Raw genomic sequence first — 23,466 nt, forward strand, 5'->3', positions numbered from 1 at the left:
GGCTGGCTTTGTATAAGCCAGGAAGTAGAGAACAGCAGAGAACAGCAGGAGGCTGCAGGGAGAAAGTCTGCAGTCACTCTCTGGAAACCCAGGGGGAGCAAATGCCCAGAGATCCCGTCCCAGATGGAAGGGGTCCGTCTACGGGAGGTGTGGGGAAGAAGCCCAGGGACAGAGTAGTGAGAGTTGCAACTGTGTAGACCTTGGATGCTGATGATAGTGTCCCTGTGCGGTAACCCAGAGTAGTGGGCGGGCCCAAGTTTCTTTAGCAGCCCCTGGGGAAGTGGCACAGACTGGTAATTGGCACAGAAGACTGGGACAGTGTATGGACAGTTGGTCCAGAGGGACTCTGGGACCCCGGAGGGGGAAGACTAGAAAATGACCCATCTGGAGGGCTGAGTCATGAAGAGTGAGCACTGTGAAGTACAGGAGAGACACTGCAGGGACAGAGGGACTGACGAAAAGGGGCACTAGACTGTACAAGACATGGTCCCCAGACCAGCCACAAGGGGGCACCACCAGCAGTGACTGTACCGCATTATACAGATACACAGAGACCATGCAGTTTACTAAGTGGGTGAATTTCAGATTAAACTTTACAAGTTATGTATGGACATTACAGATCCTATAACGGAAGGGGTTTGCCTGGTACGTGGCAAAAAATTCCCTTTAATGTTCTACAGCAGGTTATGGGCTAGCTGTCCAGTGCCCTCAAGCCCCTGTGCGTCTGTGTTTTGGCAGTGTTCTGTACCTACGGTTTAAGAAATGCTTTGAAACACTTCGAATGAAAGGCAATATAAATGCAAAATATAATCTTTTAATAGACTTGACTGCAGGTCTGACCCCAAGCTGCTGGCTGTCAATGGGAGTCTTTCCATTTGCTTCAGTGGGCCTTGGATCAAGTCCACATGGAGCAAAATCATTGTTACCTAAATAAAAATCCAGACCAGCTGAATGCAGTTCAAGTAATGGTGCCTGTGTGTCAACTGCCCCAGGATCAGAAGACAGCAGGATAATATCTAATGCCTGTTGCTGCTCATGCAGATCACTGTTCCCCACTCTCTGAAAAAAAATGCGTAAATAAATATCCAGACGCAACAGGCCACATTCACAGTGCGTCTGGATTTCTGCAAGCTGACACCATTCTATGTAGGGTGTTTTGTGATATCTCCATTTGCGAAGCATAACAATTACTTGATTGTTTGAGAATGCTTTCAGACACACCCGTGCACGTCTACTCAACGCACCGTCCTCCAGTGTCCGCACGATAATGGAAGAGGATGTCCGACTGGCTCCTAGCTGGGAGTACGCAACCATGTAGAAAACATAATTGGTATTGGGTTCCAGGTCTTTCACTTGAAGCTCAGTGGTATCATTATTGACAGCAAATTGGTATTCCACATTATCAGTTCCTAGAGACAAGGCAAAAACCCATCCTCACTACAAGAAACAGGAAGCAAGACACCCATCAAGTCCAAAATCAGCTCTTCCAAAAAGCCTACAAACTGTAGCTTTCCCTCTTTGAAACCACTATGGCTTCCCCTTGTCCCGCCTCTGTCACCCCGCCCAGTGTCTGCCACCTTCCTCCATCATGCTCCAGCAAATCTTAACTTAGGCACTGAGCTCTTGGGGCAGGCCATTAGATAATCCATTCTAAGGCACCTAAATAAGCAGCCTGATTTTCGTGTGAGTTCTTGCTTCCCATTGACATTCGCAGACGTGGGAGATTCTCAGCTAAATTCTCTGAAAGTCAGACCCCTGATTCAGATTGCAGACGCAGACGCCTAGCTTTAGGGACCCAAGTTTGACTGTTTTAGTCACTGTCATTGCCCCTTGGCACCAAGCGTTTTTCTGGCATTTTGTACATTCACTGGTCATAATAAAGGCTACGATTTAGTCACAGATGTTGCAGAAGTCACAGAATCTGTGACTTCTGCGACGTCTGTGACTTCAGCCTGCAGTGGTTGGAAGCTGCAGGGTTCCCCACTGCCTGTGGGGGCAGAGAACTGTGGGGTACTGACGCAGAAGGTGGTGGATTACCTTGCAGCTCCTGTCTGCCATGTGTGGTGGGGGAACCCCCGAGCTCCTGGTCACCCCGAGTGGCAGGGAACCCCTGGAGCTGCTGGTGGTGGGGGAACCCCCAAGCTCCTGGCCGCCCCAGGGGGCAGGGAACCCCTGGAGTTGCTGGTGGTGGGGCAAACCCTGAGCGGCAGGAAACCCCTGGAGCTGCTGGTGGTGGGGGAACCCCCGAGCTCCTGGTCACCTCGAGTGGCAGGGAACCCCTGGAGCTGCTGGTGGTGGGGGAACCCCCGAGCTCCTGGCCGCCCCAGGGGGCAGGGAACCCCTGGAGTTGCTGGTGGTGGGGCAAACCCTGAACGGCAGGAAACCCCTGGAGCTGCTGGTGGGGGGGAACTCCCAAGCTCCCGGCCACCTCAGGGAGACCCCCGAGCTCCTGGCCGCTCCAGAGGGCAGGGAACCCCTGGAGCTGCCGGTGGGGGGGGAACCCCGAGCTCCAGGCCGTGGCAGGCCCCTTGAGCTGCGGGGGGCGGGGGCACCCAACAGCTCCTGACCCTCGTGGGCAGTGGGGGCCCCCAGAGCTGCAGGTGGCTCCTAGCCCTTGCGCACCTGCCTTGCTGCAGTGGTGTGAGGACCTGCAGATCGCCATTTTATCAGGGATATTTTTAGTAAAAGTCAGAGTCAGGTCATGGCTTCAGTTAATTTTTCTTTTTTGCCCGTGATCTGTCCGTGACTTTTATTATAAATATCCGTGACAAAATCTTAGCCTTAATCGTAATAAATGTACCTAAAATTAAAAGGACAGCAGTGTCATAATAGAATAAAGACTAACAGAAAAGTTTTCAGCAATGCCTACATCAATGGGATTTAAGCTCCTGAATCTCGGAGGGTAAAATTTTCAGTCGTGTCAGAGTGAGCACACTATAGATGTTCACCTGCTCTTCTTTCAGTTTTTCAAAGCCATCCAGAGGACAGAATAGTGATTTGGAAGGTAGGAAAAGACTCAGTCTGGCTGGGATCCCAGATTAGAATCCCAGCATGCTTATTTCTTCATTGCATCTGTGGGATTCACCAGGGCCTGTTTCAAACATGCATTCCTCAGAGATGCTCAAGGTCAAATTTTCATCCCAGGTTTCCACTTTTGCACGGCCATTTCTGGTCATGCAACTGATTGCATCACAAAAGTGGCCGCTTGCATGCACAGAATGGGGAGATGGGCACCCAATTGCCCAATATGGATGGGCAAAACTGGTAGGTGCAATGAACTGCCAATGCAAAAGTGGGTAAGCAGAGCCAGAGGTGATCTTAAGATGCTAGGGTGCAGCTCTGCCATACAAACTGAGCTTCCAAAAAAATTCTAGGGTAAAGTGCTCTGAAACCCCGTTGACTCACTAGATTTCTCTGACCCTAGTGGGGACAAGTCAATAGTATGAGAGGCAAGTTCTCTGAAGAGGCTGAAGAGCTGTCTGAACTCTCAGGCTAAGCACACCCAGTTTGATCACACCCTGTCTGACATGATAAAAACACGCGAACAGCCGCTCCTGTCTGTGCAAGATGTTGTTAAAAAATAAATAACGAAGCACAAGCCCACAAAGGGGGACATGCAGCACGTGGATTCGTTTTATCATCGCTATTCTACGGTGGCGGTGGACAACCCAACTACACAAACCGCGAGCACCTACCCAGGGCTTTCTGATAATGCAGGGAAAAGCCAATGATCTGTTCGCTGTTGTACTCTGGACGCTCCCAGGACACTAAGACAGTGGTGCTGGACAGGGAGACTGCTGACACCTTCTTGGGAGCACTTGGCAAGCCCTCCCGCACAATGACTGAGAGCTTGGCCGTGGCACATGCCATCCCCAGCCTGTTCTCCGCCACACACTGGTAATAGCCGGCATCCTCCAGCCCGATCTGGTTGATCACCAGGCTGCCACTGCTCTGAATTTTCACCCGGCCATTGGACAGGATGGGCTCTCCGTTCTTCAGCCAGTGGATGACGGGGGCTGGCTCCCCTTCTGCTTTGCACATAAACCTGGCAGTGCTGGCACGGGTGCGGGAAATGGTTTCAGGAGACTGGGAGATGCTGGGAAGTGCTGAAAGAAAAGCAGAGAAATGAAGGTTAAAAAAAGAAAAAGCCAAGACGAGCCCTTTCCTCCCAAGCCACATCGTGTCTGAAACAGATCCAGGTACACGGTAGGGTTTGCCAGGCAAACTCTTGAGGCTTAATTTAGACTAGCCCCCAAAAATCTGTATCAATTCGCTCCCTGTTCCTAGGCTGCTCTCCCCAACGGCTTCCATAATACTGGAAGTTAGTTGCTGCTACTGATTTTCACAAGGGAACTCTGCAAAAAGAAAAAAAATGCTTCAGTAAGTAAAAAAAAAAAATTAAATGGTAATAATGCCATTGAGAACTATTCCACGCTCAGATTGAATAACTGGGACCTGATGGCTTTCATCTAATTACGTTCCCCTCTTAGACACAGCGAGGGAGCTGTGAGTATCACTTATGGGGGAGCCTCTGGATGTGGTTTTAGGGGAAAAGCAATTATTTGGAGTGGTGTTTACATCTGAAATGTTTATTCTGTCAACTCACCAAGGACGCTGAGCTCAGCCGCAGCTGTAACAAACTGCCTGGTCTGGGGTTTGTTCGCCCGACAGACATATACGCCAGAGTGATGGGGATGGGCCTGAGGAATTAGGAGGTTGGTCCGGCCTAACACAATCACGTCTGTGGAAATAGGTTTCCCGTCTGCGGAGCACACAAACACACACCATCGGTGTAAAGCCTACATTAGGGATCCTAGCGAGACACCAGGGTTTCCAGATTTTAACTAATAACCATCATGAAAAGTTCAATTCCCAGCTCTGCCTCTGTACATGACCTTGAGCAAGTCAGTTGATCTCTTTGGGCCTCAGTTTCCCATCTGTAAAATGGGGATAAATAGCACTTTTTTTTTCCCCTCACCCATTCTTTATCTTTCTTGACTATTTAGGCGGGAAACAATTTGAGATAAGGACAATCTCTTACTATATGTCTGTACAGCACTAAGAACAGAACAGTACTGATCTGACTATACTTGAGGTACTACTGTAATATAACTAATAATAAAATGGCTTCTATTCCCATCTCTGCCACTGACTTCCTGCATGTGTAGTCTCGGTCAAATCACTTAATCACTCGGTGCCTTGGTTTTCTCCTTTGGATAATGCAGATAGTATTATTTCCCTGCTTCTCCCAATGGTTGTCAAGAGTTTTCATTGTTTGTGAGGTGCTCGGACACCTGGACAATGAGCGCCCTGGAAATACCTTTAAGCAAATAAATGAAACAGCTGACCTCTGGAAACTAGAGGCAGTTTTTAATTGGGCAATTCAGCTGGATTGAACTGGATGGAGGGATGGATTGAACTGAAGGAGAACAGAGGAAAATGGGGAAGCCGCTTCTAGCTCTATAACTTTTTAATTAACTTAATTTACTTCCTAATGCAGAACCCAGAAGAATAATGCTGCATCCAAGCAATTTTTTAATGGTCTCTATGATAAAAAATTAAATGCCCCAAACTTCATTAACATAGAGCTAAGGTTGGCCAGCTAAGTCTTCTGTCCTTCCAGAATAGGGAGAGTAGCTAACGTAAACCTCTGAAAAAACAGGAAATATACCAATATCACCCCCACAAAACAACCTTAACAGTGCCCTCTTTGTGCTAAGCCCCAACATGTCAGTAATGCTCATGCTAGCACTCTACACTCACAGATGCTACAGAACAATTTCAGATCAACCTTAACTGTAGCAGAGCACGTGTTCTGCTACAATGAAAGTCAAAGTTGTTCTGCTGCTGAGCAATGGGTGGCATCTTTCAGGTGCAGGGCTGTGGTGTGGATTTAATCCCATAGTTAATGCGAACACCAGCTCTCCCCAAGAAGAACCTATATTGTGCTGGCAAGGGGTGGCGGCTGAGAAGAAGCGATAGCCCGTGCTTATTTTCACCATTGGGTTTCTCCTAGGGATGGACTCATTCTCAGACTAGTTCTCATCCTGATCCAAACTGATCTCAAGTTTGGATCTGGGTTTAGTCCATTATAGCCAAGAAGTTTTGACTTGGAACCAAACATTCCCTATGCTCTGGCGTGTCTGATTCAGACCATATCTAAGGCTGACACATGTGAAGAAGATAATTGCTTTATTACATGCCTACTGGATGAGGGATGGAATCCAGAATGTATTTGTCTGCTAAAAACCCCACAAGCACATTTTGTTTTACAAGGAGCCAGAGCACTGAGTCACCATTAACTGAAGAGATTTTTTCCTGTCCGGCTCCTGGAAGCTGTACTGAACTGGCTCACAACACGGAGGATGCAATGAATTTGCCAAACCCGCTAATAAATTTTTATGTACCTGCTCTGGTTACTGACCTGTAACATATTAGCCAGTTTGATTACATGGGAATTTACTGGCCTGGTTTTGAAACCTAACCCTGTCATGAACAGCAAAGGCTGAATTTTCCACATGAGCCTTTAACCGACATGAGCCTTTAACTTGGAACCGACAAAGGTTTGTCAGATCAGCTACATTTGAAGACTTCTGGTCTGTTTCTTGCTGTGGATAGGACACTGCCATGAACAGCACTGTCACTTTGAAAGCAGAGTAGACCCAGGGACTCTACGGCTCCCCTGGCATGAGAAATTTCAGCAAAGAGAGAGAGTTCTTGGGGAAAGCGATAAATGGCTTTGGGGCCCGATCCTGGGGGGTGATGAGGAACCTCAGCTTCCCCCTGAAGGCACAGGAAGTTGCGTTTGCCCTTGCCTGGTTTTGCTGGAGGACTTCTCGGGGTCTCGGAAGGCGTGTAAGCGAAAAGGGCACAAGCTCAGTTTCTGTGCCTTCTCAGAACACCTTTAATTGTAATGTCACTGCTGCAAAGCTCCAGGAGCAATGCTGGGTCAGAGGACGGCAGTTCCGTGGAACAAAGAGCAGAGAGCGGGGGGACAACACTCTGATTCAGGGCTGGCCAGGAGTCAAAATGGTCTGGGTGTAATTTAAAGCAACTCTTGGCCTCTCTGCCGATCAGGGATTAGGTGGAGTGCCCCTGCTGCCACCTTGCTCCCAACAGACCTCCGAGGGAGCCGGTGGCCCGGAGCCAGCGACGTTGACTCTACGTGACCCAAGCATCCCCTCCATTGGGGAATCCCCAGCCTGCTCTGTGTCAGGGTTTAAGCAAAGCAAGGGGACTTTGAGCCAGATTGAGTTTGTGGGTGAATTTGCTTGCGGGAGGAGAGGCTTCTCTGGGCACTTGTAAATCCAACCTGCCAGCTACCAGGCTGAGCTAGACGGGGCAGAGGGAGCTCAGGTTTTGCAGTCATGCATGATTTGCAATTTTAGGGCTTTGTTTTAGGTTTCAAAAATAACCCACCAGCTTCCAATGCACGGTGGGGAACCATGCTGCTCGCCTCCTCTCCCCTGCACAAGAGCCGCAGTTGCTTTCGACCCTGGCACTGCTGCTAACATCCCTGCTACTTCTGCAGCGTCTCATCCTTGCTGTGATACATGACAAGCAAGAACACACCAGCTGGAAGCTCTGCCATTCCCCCCACCCTCCAAAGATACTGCCCTAGAAAACAGACGCTCAAAAGCTTTCCTGGCTCCACAGCCACTGCTGGCTGCATTCAGTCAAGGCTGGACGTGGAGACTGAGACAAGCTTCCTGCCTTCAGGGTACACAGATGCTTCCTCCTCCGAGTGGTGAGTGGTGGCTTGCTTCAAGTAGCAAAGGCTACTCACCTAGCACAGTCGATGTGGAAAGCAGCTGTGAGCAAAGTCTACACACTCCCACATTTACTGCCCAGTCTGGAGACGGGCCCACAATTCAGTACCCAGGCGTTCAATTCAGGAACGCAACTGCAGGCACATTTTGCACACATGCCTGAACACAAGTGACTTGAAAATCTGATCCCAGATGGAACTGACGAAACCAACCGTGGCAGAGTTTGACCTGGTAACCTACAGTTGAAATCCTCAATGTTACAGGACTTTACTCATCCAGAGTCTCTCAGCCCTTCTTTTTACTGCTATTTTGGAACCAAATCTATTTTAATAACCACATGAAGACTGATGAGGCCCAATCAGCTCATCCATGCTAAGCCAAGGACATTCAGACTGAAAAACCAAGGACACGGCACAAACATTTAAAAACCAAAGCTTGAAAGAAGATGCGCCACCCATTTAATAAAAAACAAAAAACACCCAAACTCTCACTGTGCTAATTGACTCTGATTACAAATACTCTGGGCACTCACCGCTCTTGGTGTAGCAATGAATAAATTATGTAGCATGGGAAAGATGGGTATTGCTAATTATGTCTTAAGTACACGGGATGAAATGCAAGCTTCCAGCTTTGCCTCAGTGATTAATCCTCCCTGTTTTTATTCCCCACACTGAGTCCTGCAAGATTTTTTTGAGGGGAAGGGGGAGTGTGGGGGGGAAGGATAGGAAATATTACCACAACCAAAAACATTGCCATTAACAAAGAGCCACTGGAGCAGGCAAGTTACAGCTAAAGACTGGTTTGATTAAATGGTTATGAGGGGGAGGAAAGAGGCTTATGTCAGAACACAGATTTTTGAAAACTCTTTCAATGTGTTTTTGATATGTGGTTCTTGGGCCGAGAACCCACATGGCAAGTTTCAATGTTTAATCGCGCATGTGAAACATCCGACACAAGCTCAGTGATGGTTACACCAGCCCTACTTCTGATTTAGGCTGATCAGCCTTGACACATGAAAGTCAGTCTGGCTTGTTTATAGGCACTTAATGATATCTTCACTCTTTCTCAGACCTTCATTATCTTGACCATAAGAGGATTTACTTTTGAAAACAAGGCCCCTTAAATGACTAAAGAATCTTTATCACATTTTATAATCCTGCAAGATAACAAAAGTTATTTTTACAAAGCAACAGCAGATGTGTTAGAATTCCCACTAACCTTTCTGAACCGCTACAAAAGAAGTGCCATCAACCTGACCCTTATACGGCGACCTTCAATGCTCTGGCTCATACAATACTGCCATGACTAATTTAGATCAAAAGGCATCAAATAACCAGAATTTCATACATTTTACAGATCAAACAACTATAAAATAAGTTGCATGCTTTGTAACATTTTAGATTCAATTAGTAATCCCAGCTCAGGAAGGACACTCCAGATCACCACGTACGCAGCCCCATATGGTTGTTAGCAATTTAAAAAGCGCCCTCTCTTCCACAGCACTTTTCCCTTTAATAGATTTTAAAAATAAAGTGTCTATAGACTCCTCTCAACATCAAAAGAATAATTATCTTCATTTACCCTGTCGTATCCAAGAGACAAATGGGGTGGGATCTGCAGAGGCCATGCACTCCATCACTGCACTCTCTCCAACTACCACTGTGGTATTCTCCGGAGCAGCAACAATAGCGACATCTCGAGTCACTGCTGGTTGGGAACCTAATACACCCAGAAAAAAATTAAAGAGGGATAAAAGAAACTCTTTAAAGAAGTGTTGCCCACATTCCATTTACATTAAAAACCAACAAATTCCTCACCTCCATGTCAAGAACAAACCAACACAGAAAACAGACTTTTCTTCCTCACTGATTACACTGCTTGTTACATTTTTTGCAGTTCACTCAACTGGTCTGGTCAATTTCACCTTTGTTTCTGCTTACTTTCACTTCCGGGTTCTCCAATAGGAGTGCCATGTGGTTGGGTTTGGAATTGACAAGCAAGACTTCAGGGGAATGAGTTTCTATTTCAGACCAACATTTCTGTTCAAGTCAAGCCATGAATTGTGGGACTTTGCGGAAGTGTAGAACCTGATCTAGAGTCCTGCCCCGATCCTGCAATCAGATCCACGTGAGTGAAAGTGGATGCACACCTGGAGACCCACTGAAATTCTGCACCAACCTAGGTCCCATCCCCACAGCTCCAATAAAAGTATCAGGCACTTTGTGGTACAGAACCTCTACAATGGACCAAACCAGAACCCGAGATCTGAACGTGCCCATACTTAGAGGAATCCCAATGCAAAGTTTGATCTGGAATCTACATCTTAGGTCCAGGTAATTTCTCATCACATTAAATCTGGTAAGCAGCCCTCATTGCTATTATTTTTGTCTTCAGAACAAAAGTTCAATTTAATTACTTAAAACTGAGACCTACTCTAGCTGACAGCACAAAGGGCCTTTAACCAGCACAAAGGGCCAGATTTTCAAGGGGCTCTGAGCCCAGCTGCAAATGCGGGGTGCACAAAATGAGTGGCCAAATTCCACAATGTTGAAGCTGGCAAAGTTTTGCGCTGAACTGTGGTCAGGAAAGGGTTTTCTAAGGATTCCTAGGAAGCTGCCGAATAAAATAGTAGAAATTCTTTGTTTGTGTTCACATTTATTACTTCATCCATTAATAGCTGAATCCTGTCTGTAAGCAGAAAGGTGGATTTCTTTGTTTTTAATATGGAAAGGTTGTCACAGACATTGTGATAACCAGCTGCTAGGTTTCAAAGTCAACCACTGAGAGATCAGTTCTCTGCACATCACACCTTCTTCATTTTTGTGCACAAAGAACAAGTCAAAATACATGTATTACATACAACACACAGAGGGTATAGATGTATGTATAGATAATCCAAAGTGTTTATGCATTCACATAAGGCAGTGGTTCCCAAACTGGGGTTCATGAATCCCTGGGGGTTCGTGAAATGTTACAGGGGGTCCTCAGGAAAAAATTCCCTAATGGCGGACAGAGCTGTCCCTAGGAACCCAGGGCAGTATGGGGCCAGGAGCCCGGAGCCCCTGGACTTCCAAGAGCTAGGCAGATCAGAGCAAGCCTATCTATCACACTGAGATTTAAACTTCAAGACTCCTTATAAGAAAGAGAAAGAGAGAGGGATATTTTTTGCTTTTTTTAAAATTAAACAGGCAGCGAGTATTGTTTCAAAATTATTATGAAGAACAAGTTTAAGTTTTGTTGTAATGTGCGTTGTTTGCCTGGACTGCTCAAGACTTAAATAGCTTCATGCTGTTTCACATCTGATACTCCTTGATGAAACGTAGGAGCCTTGTCTTAAAGCAGGCTTAATCAAAGTGATACAGGCTATGAAAGTGAGATCTTGGAAGAGTGTTGCCATTTTCATAATGTAATAAAAATACTGTAATGATAAATCATATTTAATAATAAATCGTGTGTAATAAGCATGTCATAAAAACAAATTTTATATTTCCAAAATCACTGCTTTTATAATTTATACTCAGGTAAAGGAGAAAATCCCTGGAAATGTTAATTTTTAGGAGGGGGTTCGCGAGACTTGAAATTTTAGTGAGAGGGTTTGCAGGTTGTTAAAGTTTGGGAATCACTGACATAGGGAGATATATCTATATCCAGTGTGTATACGCATCGCACAACTTCCGGACACTCAAGTGTGGTCTTTTTTTGTTTGAAGTGAACCTTCTGACTCTCTCGGCCAAGTTTATAAGGAGAGGTTAAGGAGACAGGAAATGTCTTTGCTGAAACTACCATTTTTTATCAGTTTACAGCAGCTTTGATGCTAGGAATCCTATTCTCTTTGCAGCTAATGAAAGAGATTCACTGCTTTCTGAAGGATGCTGTTGTTTTCTTCACCAGGTAGGAGATATGCAGTGCTGCACAATACGAGGTTGCTCCAGGTGCTCTTGTTCCTGACAAAGAATATTGTGTGCTTTCAAGGACGCTGTCACTCTTTTAGACCTTGCTTGCTGAAGTTACCAAAAAGTGCATGTCATTTTCACTGAGAGACACAGGCAGCCCTTTTAGTGCCCATACAAGAGGGAATGCTTCGTTGTCAGCCTGGTGTATTGCAAAATGCATTCAGTAATATCAGTACTTACCTCTTAGATGCAGCATGTTTAATCCTCAGATCTCAAAGCATTTCATAAAGATGGAGAAGTATTCACTCTACTTCACCTCCACCCTGCCCTCCTTATTTTCTTCTTCAGCAGAAGACAATGTGGAAGGAGAAGAAAAATAAGAAAGCTAATATACCATGGAGTACGGTTAATGGAAGAATTCTTGGCTCCTAATCCAGCTGCAGCAGCTTCCTCTGGCAATAAAACTGCATCCTTCCAGAAGCCAGACCCACCCACGACTGTCAGTGAAAAGGGGCCACGCAGCCACTTTCAGGGTAAAGGGATGAGGTGATTTATCTGATGAACCATGGGTGAAATTGTGCCCTCAGTGAAGTCAAAGGAAGTTTTGCTCTGGATTCCAACAGGGTCAGGATTTACCCCGAAGTGTCTTGACTCTGTAAGTTACTGGTTTTGATCCCAATGCATCACCACTTTAGGAACAAACCAGCAAACAAAGCCACATACAGCATGAGGTTAGAGCCTGCACCTGCCTAACGTGAGCTAGAATAAGGGGAACTGAATCTTATGCTTTAAGGCGTAAACTGACCAGGTGGGAGGACAGGAAGGAACTGCAGAAAGACACATGCACCCAGCATGCTCTCCAGCTCTCCTACATGTTCAGCACCGCAGAGTTGCACAGCTGTATTAGTAGGGTGAGAGGGTTGTTTAACTCCGAAATATCAAACATTGGTCACGACCAGAGGCAGAACAATGGATTTGCTGGACAAGTGATTTTATCTGGTATGGCAATGCATGTGTTTCTAAGGATTAACTGTAGCATTGTCTACATGGTGAATAAGGGGTAGATATGCACGCCAGACCCAGGATACTAGAGAGACAAGGTAGGTGAGGTAATATCTTTTATTGGACTAACTTCTGTTGGTGAAAGAGACCACTCCCCAACAGAAATTGGTCCAATAAAAGATCTTACCTCACCCACTTTGTCTCTCTAATAAGGAGCAGAAGCAGTTCCAATGCTCCCCGAGGGCATAACATTCCCACAACAGTTTCACTCCGAGTCGGTAAAATACCTGAACGTTCCCAGTTCCTTGGCACTGGTGCAGAAAGTCACAACTTTGCCGACAGCCTTGCGCCGGAAGCTGTTTTCAGCACAGAAACTCTAATTCTCAGACCAAGACATGACACAGGACATTAGAAACAGAACATCAGCTAAGGTGCAGGTAGTAGAGCAAACCGCATAAGATAGGGCTGCAGCGTTAGGATATTCCCACTTGGATTTCTCGGTCTTCCTGGGTGGCAGCTAGCACTGGGGCTAGATTGTCTCACCCATCTGAGTTTACCCTCTTTGCTGGGATCCAACAGTATCAAGTGATTCTAACCCCTCCCCCTTTGGTCCAATTAGAATCTCTTCATTCACATGAAGTCATCAATATTAGCAGGAAAAAAGTGTGAATTTACATTTTACAAACCAACATGGCCCTCTATCTTATACTGGTACCATCACTGCGGTATCTAAGTGTCTAGTTAACCTCCTCCTAGTGTTGGTTGACACTAACTCCAAGGCTAGCAAGGAAACAGATTCTTATGCGCAAGTAAACACATAATCTAAAAATGAAATGAATTATGTTAGTGCAAAGTAGCAGGATTATCAACAAGGAAGTCTGGGATTAGGAAATATAACCCATTGACATATCGGTTTCAAACTAACCTAGAAGATTTTCCTGCAATGTTGAAGAGTGGAGACCCAGAAACACAGGAAGCTTCTGCAGTCTTCTGCCAACAAGGCACCGAATTTACAGAGTGAAACAGACTGTATGAAACCGACTCCATGCAACATGCTGTGAACTGAATGTGGATTTTTTTTACTAGAATTGGGTCCAACCCCCCAAAGTTCAGAACTGGATCCATATTTTGCTGAAGTCCCAAGTGTGTCTGAATGAAGACCTCTTCTTTAGAATAATGCAAACGTGCTCTAAAAGAGGACTGGTGAAAATCCCTGAGTCAGGACCCTGTGCAGAAATAGACCAGTAGCCAGCATTTGTCCACCAGATGGAAGCAGAGATACAAAGAAGCACGCTGTGGCCTTTTACCCTGGGCAAAATTTATATTGGACATTCTTAAGATTTAACCTCCAAATTCTTTCTGAATACCCAAGTAGAGTCGCAACAAAGTTCAGAGAAAAAGTAGGTAATTCAGCCAGGTCTGAGCACGTATCACTTTACACAATGGAACTATTACGTTAGAAGGAGCGACTGATGGAAAAAGGTGCATCTGTGATCTGGTTTCATGCTTATAAACACACTGGGAGCTGAAAAGGATTTTGCTACATTCAATTACATTCATTCAGGCCAGGCCTATGGCATAAAAGGTTACAAACACCATTGGCTTAACAGCCAAAGGTACGATCACACTATAGCAAAATTCAAGGGATACTTGAATTAGCATGCTGACAGGGCTACCTTGAATGGCGCCAGATGGCAAAAAAGACATTCTATTCCCTGCGGTACATATTGCTGCACTTATTGGGCCAAATAGTTATTTCAGTGGAGTTACACCAGCCAAAAGTCTGGCCCACTGTTTAAATATCAAGGGGGTGATTCTCTACCCTGAAGTCACTGGAGTTACCCAAGCAGAGTAGTAGTGAGAGGGGAATCAGGCGCTGAGGACCCACATTCACTCCATTACGGAGGCACGTGTTAGAAAACATCAGCAATAGGTGAGAGGGAGGTGCTCAGAAAAAAGCCCTCGGGTTTGCTGATTGTTACACAAGTGTGACACCACTTAACTACAGTTGTATTAGGCCATGGATTTCCTTGACACACTCAGGAGGTGTTTACTATAAAAATGCACGTGGAGAGTTAAAAAGATCCATATCGGCTGAAGTATCAGATAAACACAACTGTATTCTGAATAGCATCTTTCATCAACACTACAGCTCCAGGTCAGCAAAGCAGGGAAGTCCCTGAGTCACGCTCTCTCTATTCAGCAAAGCAGCTGAGCACACTGCCTTGAATGGGGCTTTGCTGAACAGGGAGAGAGTGTTACTCGCGGACAGGAGTGTGGTGCTGAATTGGAGCCTATATCCCTAAAATGCTTTAAAGAACAAAATAGCACAGCTACTAAGGAGAAACGGTGGAGAGCAGAGATTTTGTGGGAGAGCAAGGGAGGGAGGAGAGGCAAAATTTCAATCCAGATTTGAAATGAAATGCTCAAGTGATGAGACACAGGGAAGTTTCTCCCGCTGCAGATTAAAAAGCTTCTGCACCAGGTGTGGGCATATTACAGAGAGGGAGAGCAGGCTGGTTCTAAATGAGCCAAGGGGGTGGAAAGAGGCAACATACGGTCAAGGAGGGAGGTCTCAACAAGTCCACCAGGGGGCTGGAAAACATGAGGGCAATTTTGAGATGGAACCAGAAAGAAAGCAGGGGCAGGGGAGAGAGTGGAGGACATGGGTGTTGGATCACTACACTCTAAACATGCAAGTATATCTTGGGTGAAGTCCACCCGCTGGGGTAGCTGGTGAACACATACTCAGGTGTCTGTGCATGCACAGGGTGACATTTGCTCTGGCTTTGTGCAGGGATCGGGGAATTGTTGTTTATTTGTATTACCGTTGCAGCCTCTAGTCAAGGAGCACCCCAGTCCACCCGCTGCATTCAACATACCTGTGACCTGCAAGAGCATCTGCTTTCACTCTGCACCCCTCACTGGGATTGCCGGACCTTTGGTACAGGGCACTAGCACAGCCCATGGGGCTGCCCTCAAATCCCCTTGTGCAGTGTCCTGTTTAAGGCTGGCAGCACAGATGGGGTATGGACCCACTGGACCTATTCAGCCCCTTCTTCATGGGGCATATGCAGCACAAAAGGCATCCCCCAGCCTGCTGTATTGGGTTAACTAGGCATGAAGTTGGCCATTCAGGAGCCAGGCTGTGTATTTCCAAGTAGAATCCAGTGATAAAGCAGAACCCCACTCCTCTTCGCTCGGTCCAGTGAGCGCCCACCTAGATGGGAGTGCTTTGCTCACTAGGCATAGCCTGGGACAAAGCTGTTGCCATCACAGAGTTTAATGGTCACTTCTCTTTTTCTGCCTGATTTAAGACTTTCCTCAAAGCCACTGCAGCATGGTGCCAGAATCACCAACCAACTCCAGAGTGGGCCTGAAACGCCAGGATTTTAACACTCCGATCAGCCACGCCTCACGGCAGTTACTCCGTCTCTTCCTTCTGCAGACCCCACGCATCGCTTCAGAACAGAGCATGGGGGGGCACTTTGAAAGTGATTTGCTTAATCGGACGAGCGCCATTTTCTAGCACAAAGCTTTGCCAGATTTTTCTGGTTGCTCCTGGTGTGCCCTGGGGTTACAATTTGGGGGTGGGAGGGTTCATGGTTTTGGGGCGGGGTTCTGTAAAATGGATCCTCGTGCCTCACAACACCTTTTCCTAAAGGGTTTTACAACTTGACTCAATTTTGGGGGTCTTTTACTATAGGATCAAAGATCCAGCCACCGCAGCTAGCGGTTGCTATAGAAGCAGCTCAGTCCTCATCCCTAGAGTTCTGCATCCAGAACAGCTTAGCTTGTGTGTCCCAGCTGACAAATTGTGCCAGAGTTTGAAGTCCTACTGGAAAAGGGAGGCCGGGGGCAAGCACAGAGCCCCCAGCAGTTCTAGGCCAGGCGGCCAAACAAAGCACCTCTCCTATCAAAGCCACAGTGCTGATAGCACCAAGAGCCGTGAGGTTCTGACTCATATACTTTATAAAACCTAATATGCTAACAACAGTGAACACCAACCTCCAAAAATGTTCTGGGGTCTGGAAAACAAACAGACTCTAGGAGTGATCTGGGGAAATTACAGACCCGTAAGCCTTACATCTTTACCTGGCAAACTGGTTGAAACAATAAATTAAAAACAGAATAACTAAATAACTGGAAGATCATCATCTGATAGAGTCTGATCACCACGGACTCTGCAAAGGAAAATCATGTCTCTCTAAATCGCTTAAAATTCTTTGAATGTCTCAATAAAGTTGTGGATAAAGGAGAACCAGCTGACCTAATTTATTTAGATGCCCAAAAGGCTTTTGACCAGGTTGCGCACAAGAAACTACTACAGAAGCTAAGCAGCCATGGGGTGAGAGGCAAAGCTTTGTCGTGGCTGAGAGACAGAAAGCAAAGAGCGGGATTAAATGGTCAATTCTCTTTCCGGTAAAAGGTTAAGAGCAAGCATTCTCAAGGACTTGTGTTGTTTAATAAATTTATTAATGACTCGCAAAGGAGGGTGAGCAGGAAAGGGCAAAATTTGCAGATGACACACGGTTATTTAGGCTAGTCAGGACTAGAGAGAGCTATGAGGAACTTCAGAGGGACCTAACCAAATTAGGCAAATGGGCAACACAATGGTAAATGAAATGTAATGTTGACAAATGCCAAGTAATACACATTGGAGGGAAAGTTAAAACTCCTCATACAGCTCTCAGTTAACTGTATCAACTCAAGAAAGGACCTGGGCATCAGAGCTTCATGAAAACCTCGGCTAAAAAGCTAACAAGATGTTTGGATGCAAAAGGAATGGGATGGTGAATAATATAAAGAATGGGAAGCCCTGCTGATCAGTGCCTCCCCTTCTCTCCCCATGCCTCCTGCCTGCCACAATCAGCTGTTTTGCAGCATGCAGGAGGTAGTGGAGGAGCGAGGACATGGTGTGCTCCAGGGAGGGGGTGGGAAGAGGTGGGGTAGGGGTGTGGCATTTAGGGAAAGGAGTGGGGAGGGAGCCTGGGACAAAGCTGAGGGTCGAGCACCCCCCTCCCCCAATGAAAAGTTGGCACCTGTGAAGGTGGGAAATTCAAAACAAGTAAAAGGAAATACAAAAACTCCCTGCCCCAAAGATAAGATAAGAGACAACAGACGGTTACAGACAGACAGGGGAGTACAAGGAAACAGTAAGACATTTATTCAATGTGCAGTGGCAGTAAAAAAAAAAGCGAACAGAATGTTGGGAATCATTAAGAAAGGGATAGATAAGAAGACAGAAAATATCATATTGCCGCTATATAAATCCATGGTACGCCCACATCTTGAATACTGCATGCAGATGTGGTTGCCCCACCTCAAAAAAAGATATACAAGAATTGGAAAAGGTTAAGAAAAGGGCAGCAAAAACAATCAGGGGTATGGAATAGCTTCCATATGAGGAGAGAGTAATAAGACTGGGACTTTTCAGCTTGGAAAAGATACGACTAAGGGGGGAAACGATTGAAGTTTATAAAATCATGACGGGTGTAGAAAAAGTAAATAAGGCAGTGTTATTTACTCCTCCTCATAACAGAAGGACTTGGGGTCACCAAATGAAATTAATAGGCAGCAGGTTTAAAACAAAGGGAAGTATTTTTTCACACAACACAGAGTCAGCCTGTGGAACTCCTTGCCAGAGGACGTTGTGAAGGCCAAGACTATAACAGGGTTCAAAAAAGAACTAGCTAAGTTCATAGAGGATAGGGCCATCAATGGCTATTAGTCAGGATGGGCAGGGATGGTGTCCCTAGCCTCTGTTTGCCAGAAGCTGGGAATGGGTGACCAGGGATGGATCACTTGATGATTCCCTGTTCTGTTCATTCCCTCTGGGGCACCTGACAGTGGCCATTGTGGGAAGACAGGATACTAGGCTAGGTGGACCTTTGGTCTGACCCAGTATGGCTGCTCTTATGTTCTTATGTCATTATGACTGACAGTGGTCTCAGCCCCGCAGATACCTAACCATTGTCAGGTTTTTTGAAGGCATCACAGCAAAGGTGAGTTTTAAACAGGGATGTGAAGGAGAACAATGAAGTGGCTTTGAGGATGTTTAAAGGGAGTGCCTCCCAGCATGCGGGGCAGCATGGGGGAAAGCATGCAGGTGCTTGTTTGAAAATTTAACAAAGGGGCAATCTCAAAACTTTGAGAAAGATTTATTAAAAATAGTCCCAAACTGCAAACAAAAAGTTATCCGTTATCATTTCCTGTTGTTGCTAGCGCACATCATCATATAAGAATACTTCAAATGCAATGGGGGAAAATGTTATTTGCTCAGCTCATTTCCGATGGTCACTTTCAGTGACTAGGAGACTTCTTCCAGAGGTGGAATTGACACTTCTCCCCTAGATGCCATAAACACTCTGTGTCAGCTAAGACACTGTAGGTTAAACATGACTCGACACCGTCAGCTCTCACATGTCAACAGTTTGTTGTCTGATTGCCGGATATCTCGGTATCTCAATCTTCTTTTCCATGAACTTTCTCACCCTCTACGGAGGAGGAGTCTGAAATCTAATTCATCCTTATAGATCTCCCCTGGGAACAGATTCTAGCACCGAGCAGCTGTTCAATCAAGAAAGCCAGTGCTATTGCTCCTGTTATTCTGCAGCTAATAAAGAGGCAAATTATCCATTGCAAAGCATGCCCCTTCAGAAATACAGGCATTGTATTTACAAAACTTTCCCCTACCCCCACTCCCCTCAACTCAGGGGCCATATGGATTGTGCAGAGGGAAAGATGATGACGACACAGGAGAGAAGTAATGTCCCACAAAGCTGCCTTTCCCTCTGGCTAGATCCTCTTGTGGTGCTATCTATGAGTTGTTCCTATGGGTGCTGCTCATCTGGGAAGGACTGGAGAGCAAAGAGGTTTGGGATGATTAGGTTCTAAGATCTCTGGAGCAGGATGTTTGCACGCCACCTATGTACTCAAAGTGTGCCATGAACAGTTCTGGGACAATCTACATAATAAGAGACTCCAAAACAGTGTCACGGGCATTTCTGAATTTATAGCAGTGCTCATCAGAACACAGAGAGAGTGTGCACACCGTGGCCACAAGGAAACACAACACCAAGTGCTGGTTCCAGAACGAAGCTAGGTCACCAGTATTTTCAAAAGTGACTAGTGATTCAGGGCGTCCCACTTGAGACACCTGAAATTCAGGCCCTTTCCGATGGTCTCAAGCTGGGAGCTTTGAAGTTAGGCTCCTAAAACCACTTGTCCCTCTTCAAAGTTCAAGCCTGGTATTCTGCCCACAACCATGGCAGTCAGGCAAAAACATTAGAGCCTCTGAAACATGAGCTTCGGTATCTGCATATAGCAATAAATCTCTGCAGAACGCGGCACTGAATGAGTCATATCCTGAGCTGCGTAGATCAGCACAGTCCCACTGACGTCAATGGGGCAACACCAATTTACACCAGCTCAGGAACACTGGCCCAGTATTAGGTTTTGCAAAACAATGCCAGCTAGTTTGTAGTTTCTGCTACAACCGCCCCAGGTCCAGAGGGTAGTATTCCTGTATCTCTAGAGTGTGGTGACTCTGGATTAAAAAGAGATTCATCCTTTACCTCTAGAGTGAGGTGATTCTGGATTAAAAAGTTCTGGTTTTGGCCTCTTTTTCCCTCTCAATTCACCAAAGTGCTTGAGCATGTGCCTACTTTTAGGCATTGAGAACTACTTACGTGCACAGAGTTAAGCACACACTTAAGAGACTTGGTGAATTAGAACCTCTAACGCTACGTAGCATCAAAAGCTCAAAACACAAACAAAATCTGGCCCTGACCACTGTTGGGGACCCTGGGCTACAAAGACCATTGCTCTGATGAGGTCTGGCAATGCCCATATTCCTCACTTCCTTCATGGAGATGTTCATGTCTTTCTTTTTCAGACTGCGGTGGAGCAGTCAGGTCAGTGCACAAGGCAGGCATAAAGGACATTTTTGAATGTGGAGACGCTTTTCTCTCTGCTTTGATTACACAGAGGATGCTGCATCAGCCAGCCTTGGTCTTTTCTGCCCACCTACATACATGAGCTTTAATATTGTATACACTTTGCACTGCTTTGCAGATAGTTAAGCACTTGGTAGTGCAGTGAGTCTCTGGGCAAGACAACAGGTAAGAAAATATCACCCTCTTTTAGCTTAACTCTCTGGAACACTGTCTCTTTCCAGATATCAGGTCTGTACTAGGGTAATGTGAATATTATTATTAATAAAATAGTAATAAGTATTTAAAGCGATGATGATACATATAGAATGGGAAACAAAAGCACCGAGAAGTTAAATGATTTTCCTATTGCCAGTGAAGGTATCCAGATTAGACCCCAAGACTTTTCACCTCCTGCGCTCAAATCATTGCCCTCAAATAAAATAGCTGGAAGTCTAGCCCACCGGAAAAAATATCCCCAAGTCACTAACAAATAAAAATCCACTCTAGTTTTTAAAAAGCAGCCGCTCTCCTGCAAGCATAACAGCTGGTACAAATGTTACCACTTCATGTACACATATATAAGTGCCTGATTTATGAGCAAAGTCAAGTACTTAGATACCAAAGTGGCAGGATAAAATGGCACCTTCAAAAGAAACCCACAAAAAAAATGCTCATTCAAGGCCCTTTCAAAGTGAGGATCAAAGAGTGTATATAGAGTGCGCGTGTGCACAAACACAAGGTAAATGTCACAAAAGACTTTCAAAGTATTTCTATCGAGTGTTACACTGGTTAAGCATGGTCGCTGGGAGCAGTTCTGGGCAACATCTGTTCAACTGGCTTGAGATGAACAGTCTGTAAAATAGTTTTCCCTTGTCTGTGCTCTGGAGTTGAGACTCTGGGAAGCCAGTGGAGCATAATCCCAGTGAAAGAAGAGGCCACCAGACAGTTCTGTTTCACTCCTCTCAACTTCCTTACACAGCCAACATGGATTTCTGCTCAGAAATTAAATCCTTTAATGTACCAATTCACCTAAGAAGTCAACATTCTAAACTATGTGTTCCCAAAAGCCCAGTGAGAGCCCAAGCCATGGCATTCTTCCAGGAATTGATTTGTGGATGTTTTTATTTTTAGAAGCCTTGCGGCCTGCACGGCACAGAGCTGTATTTACAAGCAGACTTAAGGTCTGCTGCTAATCAGTCAGGGTGCACTGTGCCCACCATTCAGCCTCCTGTAAAGCTGTCAACAATGGCTCGCCCTACACACTTTGAGAACTGTTCTTCATTAAGCCAAAAGGGAGCAGATGCAGCCAGACTGCACTATGGATGCCCCTTTATTCACTGATAGCCATCAAGAATTGCTCAGACTTTAGCCAGCCAAGCTTAGCAGGGCATATTTGTGATCTTCCAGCAGGCTCCACTCTGCAGAACGACTATGTAAAGACGGCATCTTCTTATAAAGAGACTTGTGGCTCTTTTGTCTTTCTACTGGAGGCCCTACTTATCAGCCAATGGTTTAGGGATTCCAGGTTTAGGGATGTCAAATCCTACTGGATATCCTTCTAAACAGGGAGAGACTTGCAGGCATAAAGGGTGGAGGCCAGGGCTGAAAGGGGATGAGTTGGGGGTATGCACAAGAGCCAGAAGGGCTGAAAGGGGCAGGGCAAGAGGTTGCAAGGGGGAGTGGGGTTATGTTGGGGAGAGGCCAAGCCAGAGTGGGAAGGGTCTGGAGATATGAGGGGAAGGGCTCAGCTGGGCTGAGACATCATCATCAGAGAGCATAAGGCCAGATCATCTAGTCTGACCTCTTGTAGCTCTCAGATCACCAACCCCACTCAACACCCACACACTAACCCAAAAACCCAAATTAGACCAAAGTACTACAGCCCACAGGAGACTAGACTATGGAGTGCAACAGGCACAGAGCAGGCAGGATCAATGTGCACCAATGCCCGAGGCCCCTGCAGTGGCACAGAGCAACATTGATCAGTTTTGATAAGGACAAGACCCTTTCCTTCCACCAGCTTCTTGTCTATCCATTTCTCTTGATTTCACAGATCATGTGGCGAACAGACTACGCTGATGGCAAGTTGTTCAGGGTAGGGTAAGCTTTCCAGTCAGGAACCTGCATAACAGCAAGAAAACACTGGAAAAAACCTCAGGGTCTCCGAGACGGGGATTCCCATTGCCAGGGGCAGCTCTATGTATTTTGCTGCCCCAAGCACAGCAGTCAGGTGGCTTTCGGTGGCATGCCTGCGGGAGGTCCGCTGGTAATGCGGATTCGGCAGCATGCCTGCAGGAGGTCCGCCGGTCCCGCGCCTTCGGCGTACCAGCCACCGAATTGCTGCCGCGGGACCGGCAGACCTCCCACAGGCACGCCGCCGAAGGCAGCCTGACTGCTGCCCTCATGGCGACCAGCAGGCCGCCCCCCGTGGCTTGCCGCCCCAGGCATGTGCTTGGCGCACTGGTGCCTGGAGCTGCCCCTGCCCACTGCAGTTCGCTGTGCAATGCCCCTCCCTCATCCTAAAACAGCTATCCAGCCAGCGTATGCTAGTGATGCCTGAGCGATGGACCAACAAGCCCTCAAAGTGCTCCTTCAAACGAGACTTGTAGGAGAACCTAATTCTACAGAAGTTACTGAGAAAGTGGGGGGAGGTCTAAAAAAGGAGAAGATCCACAAAAGGATCTTTCTGTATGTTGTTCACAGAATGGGACCACTATATTATACAGTCCAGAGCAATATCCTTAACCTGCAGTTTATGCAAAAAGAATTCCAGTGTTATTACAAAGCAATCTGTATGATACAGCTGTTCTCCTGACCACTGCCACTTGGCACTCAACCATACGAACCTTCATTGTACTCCTCCCA

The 23,466-nt window shown here is 46.2% G+C and overlaps 1 protein-coding gene across 2 annotated transcripts in view; it reads right to left on the bottom strand.

Moving 5' to 3' along the window:
- Positions 1-23,466, bottom strand: part of IGDCC4 (immunoglobulin superfamily DCC subclass member 4) — a 187,751-nt gene that overhangs the window by 49,883 nt on the left and 114,402 nt on the right. For both annotated transcript variants that reach the window (XM_050967461.1, XM_050967460.1), the window contains exons 5-8: positions 9,351-9,488; positions 4,607-4,762; positions 3,696-4,106; positions 1,245-1,409 (exon numbers count right to left, since the gene is read on the bottom strand). In XM_050967461.1, coding sequence (XP_050823418.1) covers positions 1,245-1,409; positions 3,696-4,106; positions 4,607-4,762; positions 9,351-9,488 — 870 coding nt within the window. The remainder of the gene's footprint in view (positions 1-1,244; positions 1,410-3,695; positions 4,107-4,606; positions 4,763-9,350; positions 9,489-23,466) is intronic.

Source organism: Gopherus flavomarginatus, chromosome 9, assembly GCF_025201925.1.
Source record: "Gopherus flavomarginatus isolate rGopFla2 chromosome 9, rGopFla2.mat.asm, whole genome shotgun sequence".
In the NCBI taxonomy this organism is placed as follows: Eukaryota; Metazoa; Chordata; order Testudines; family Testudinidae; genus Gopherus; species Gopherus flavomarginatus.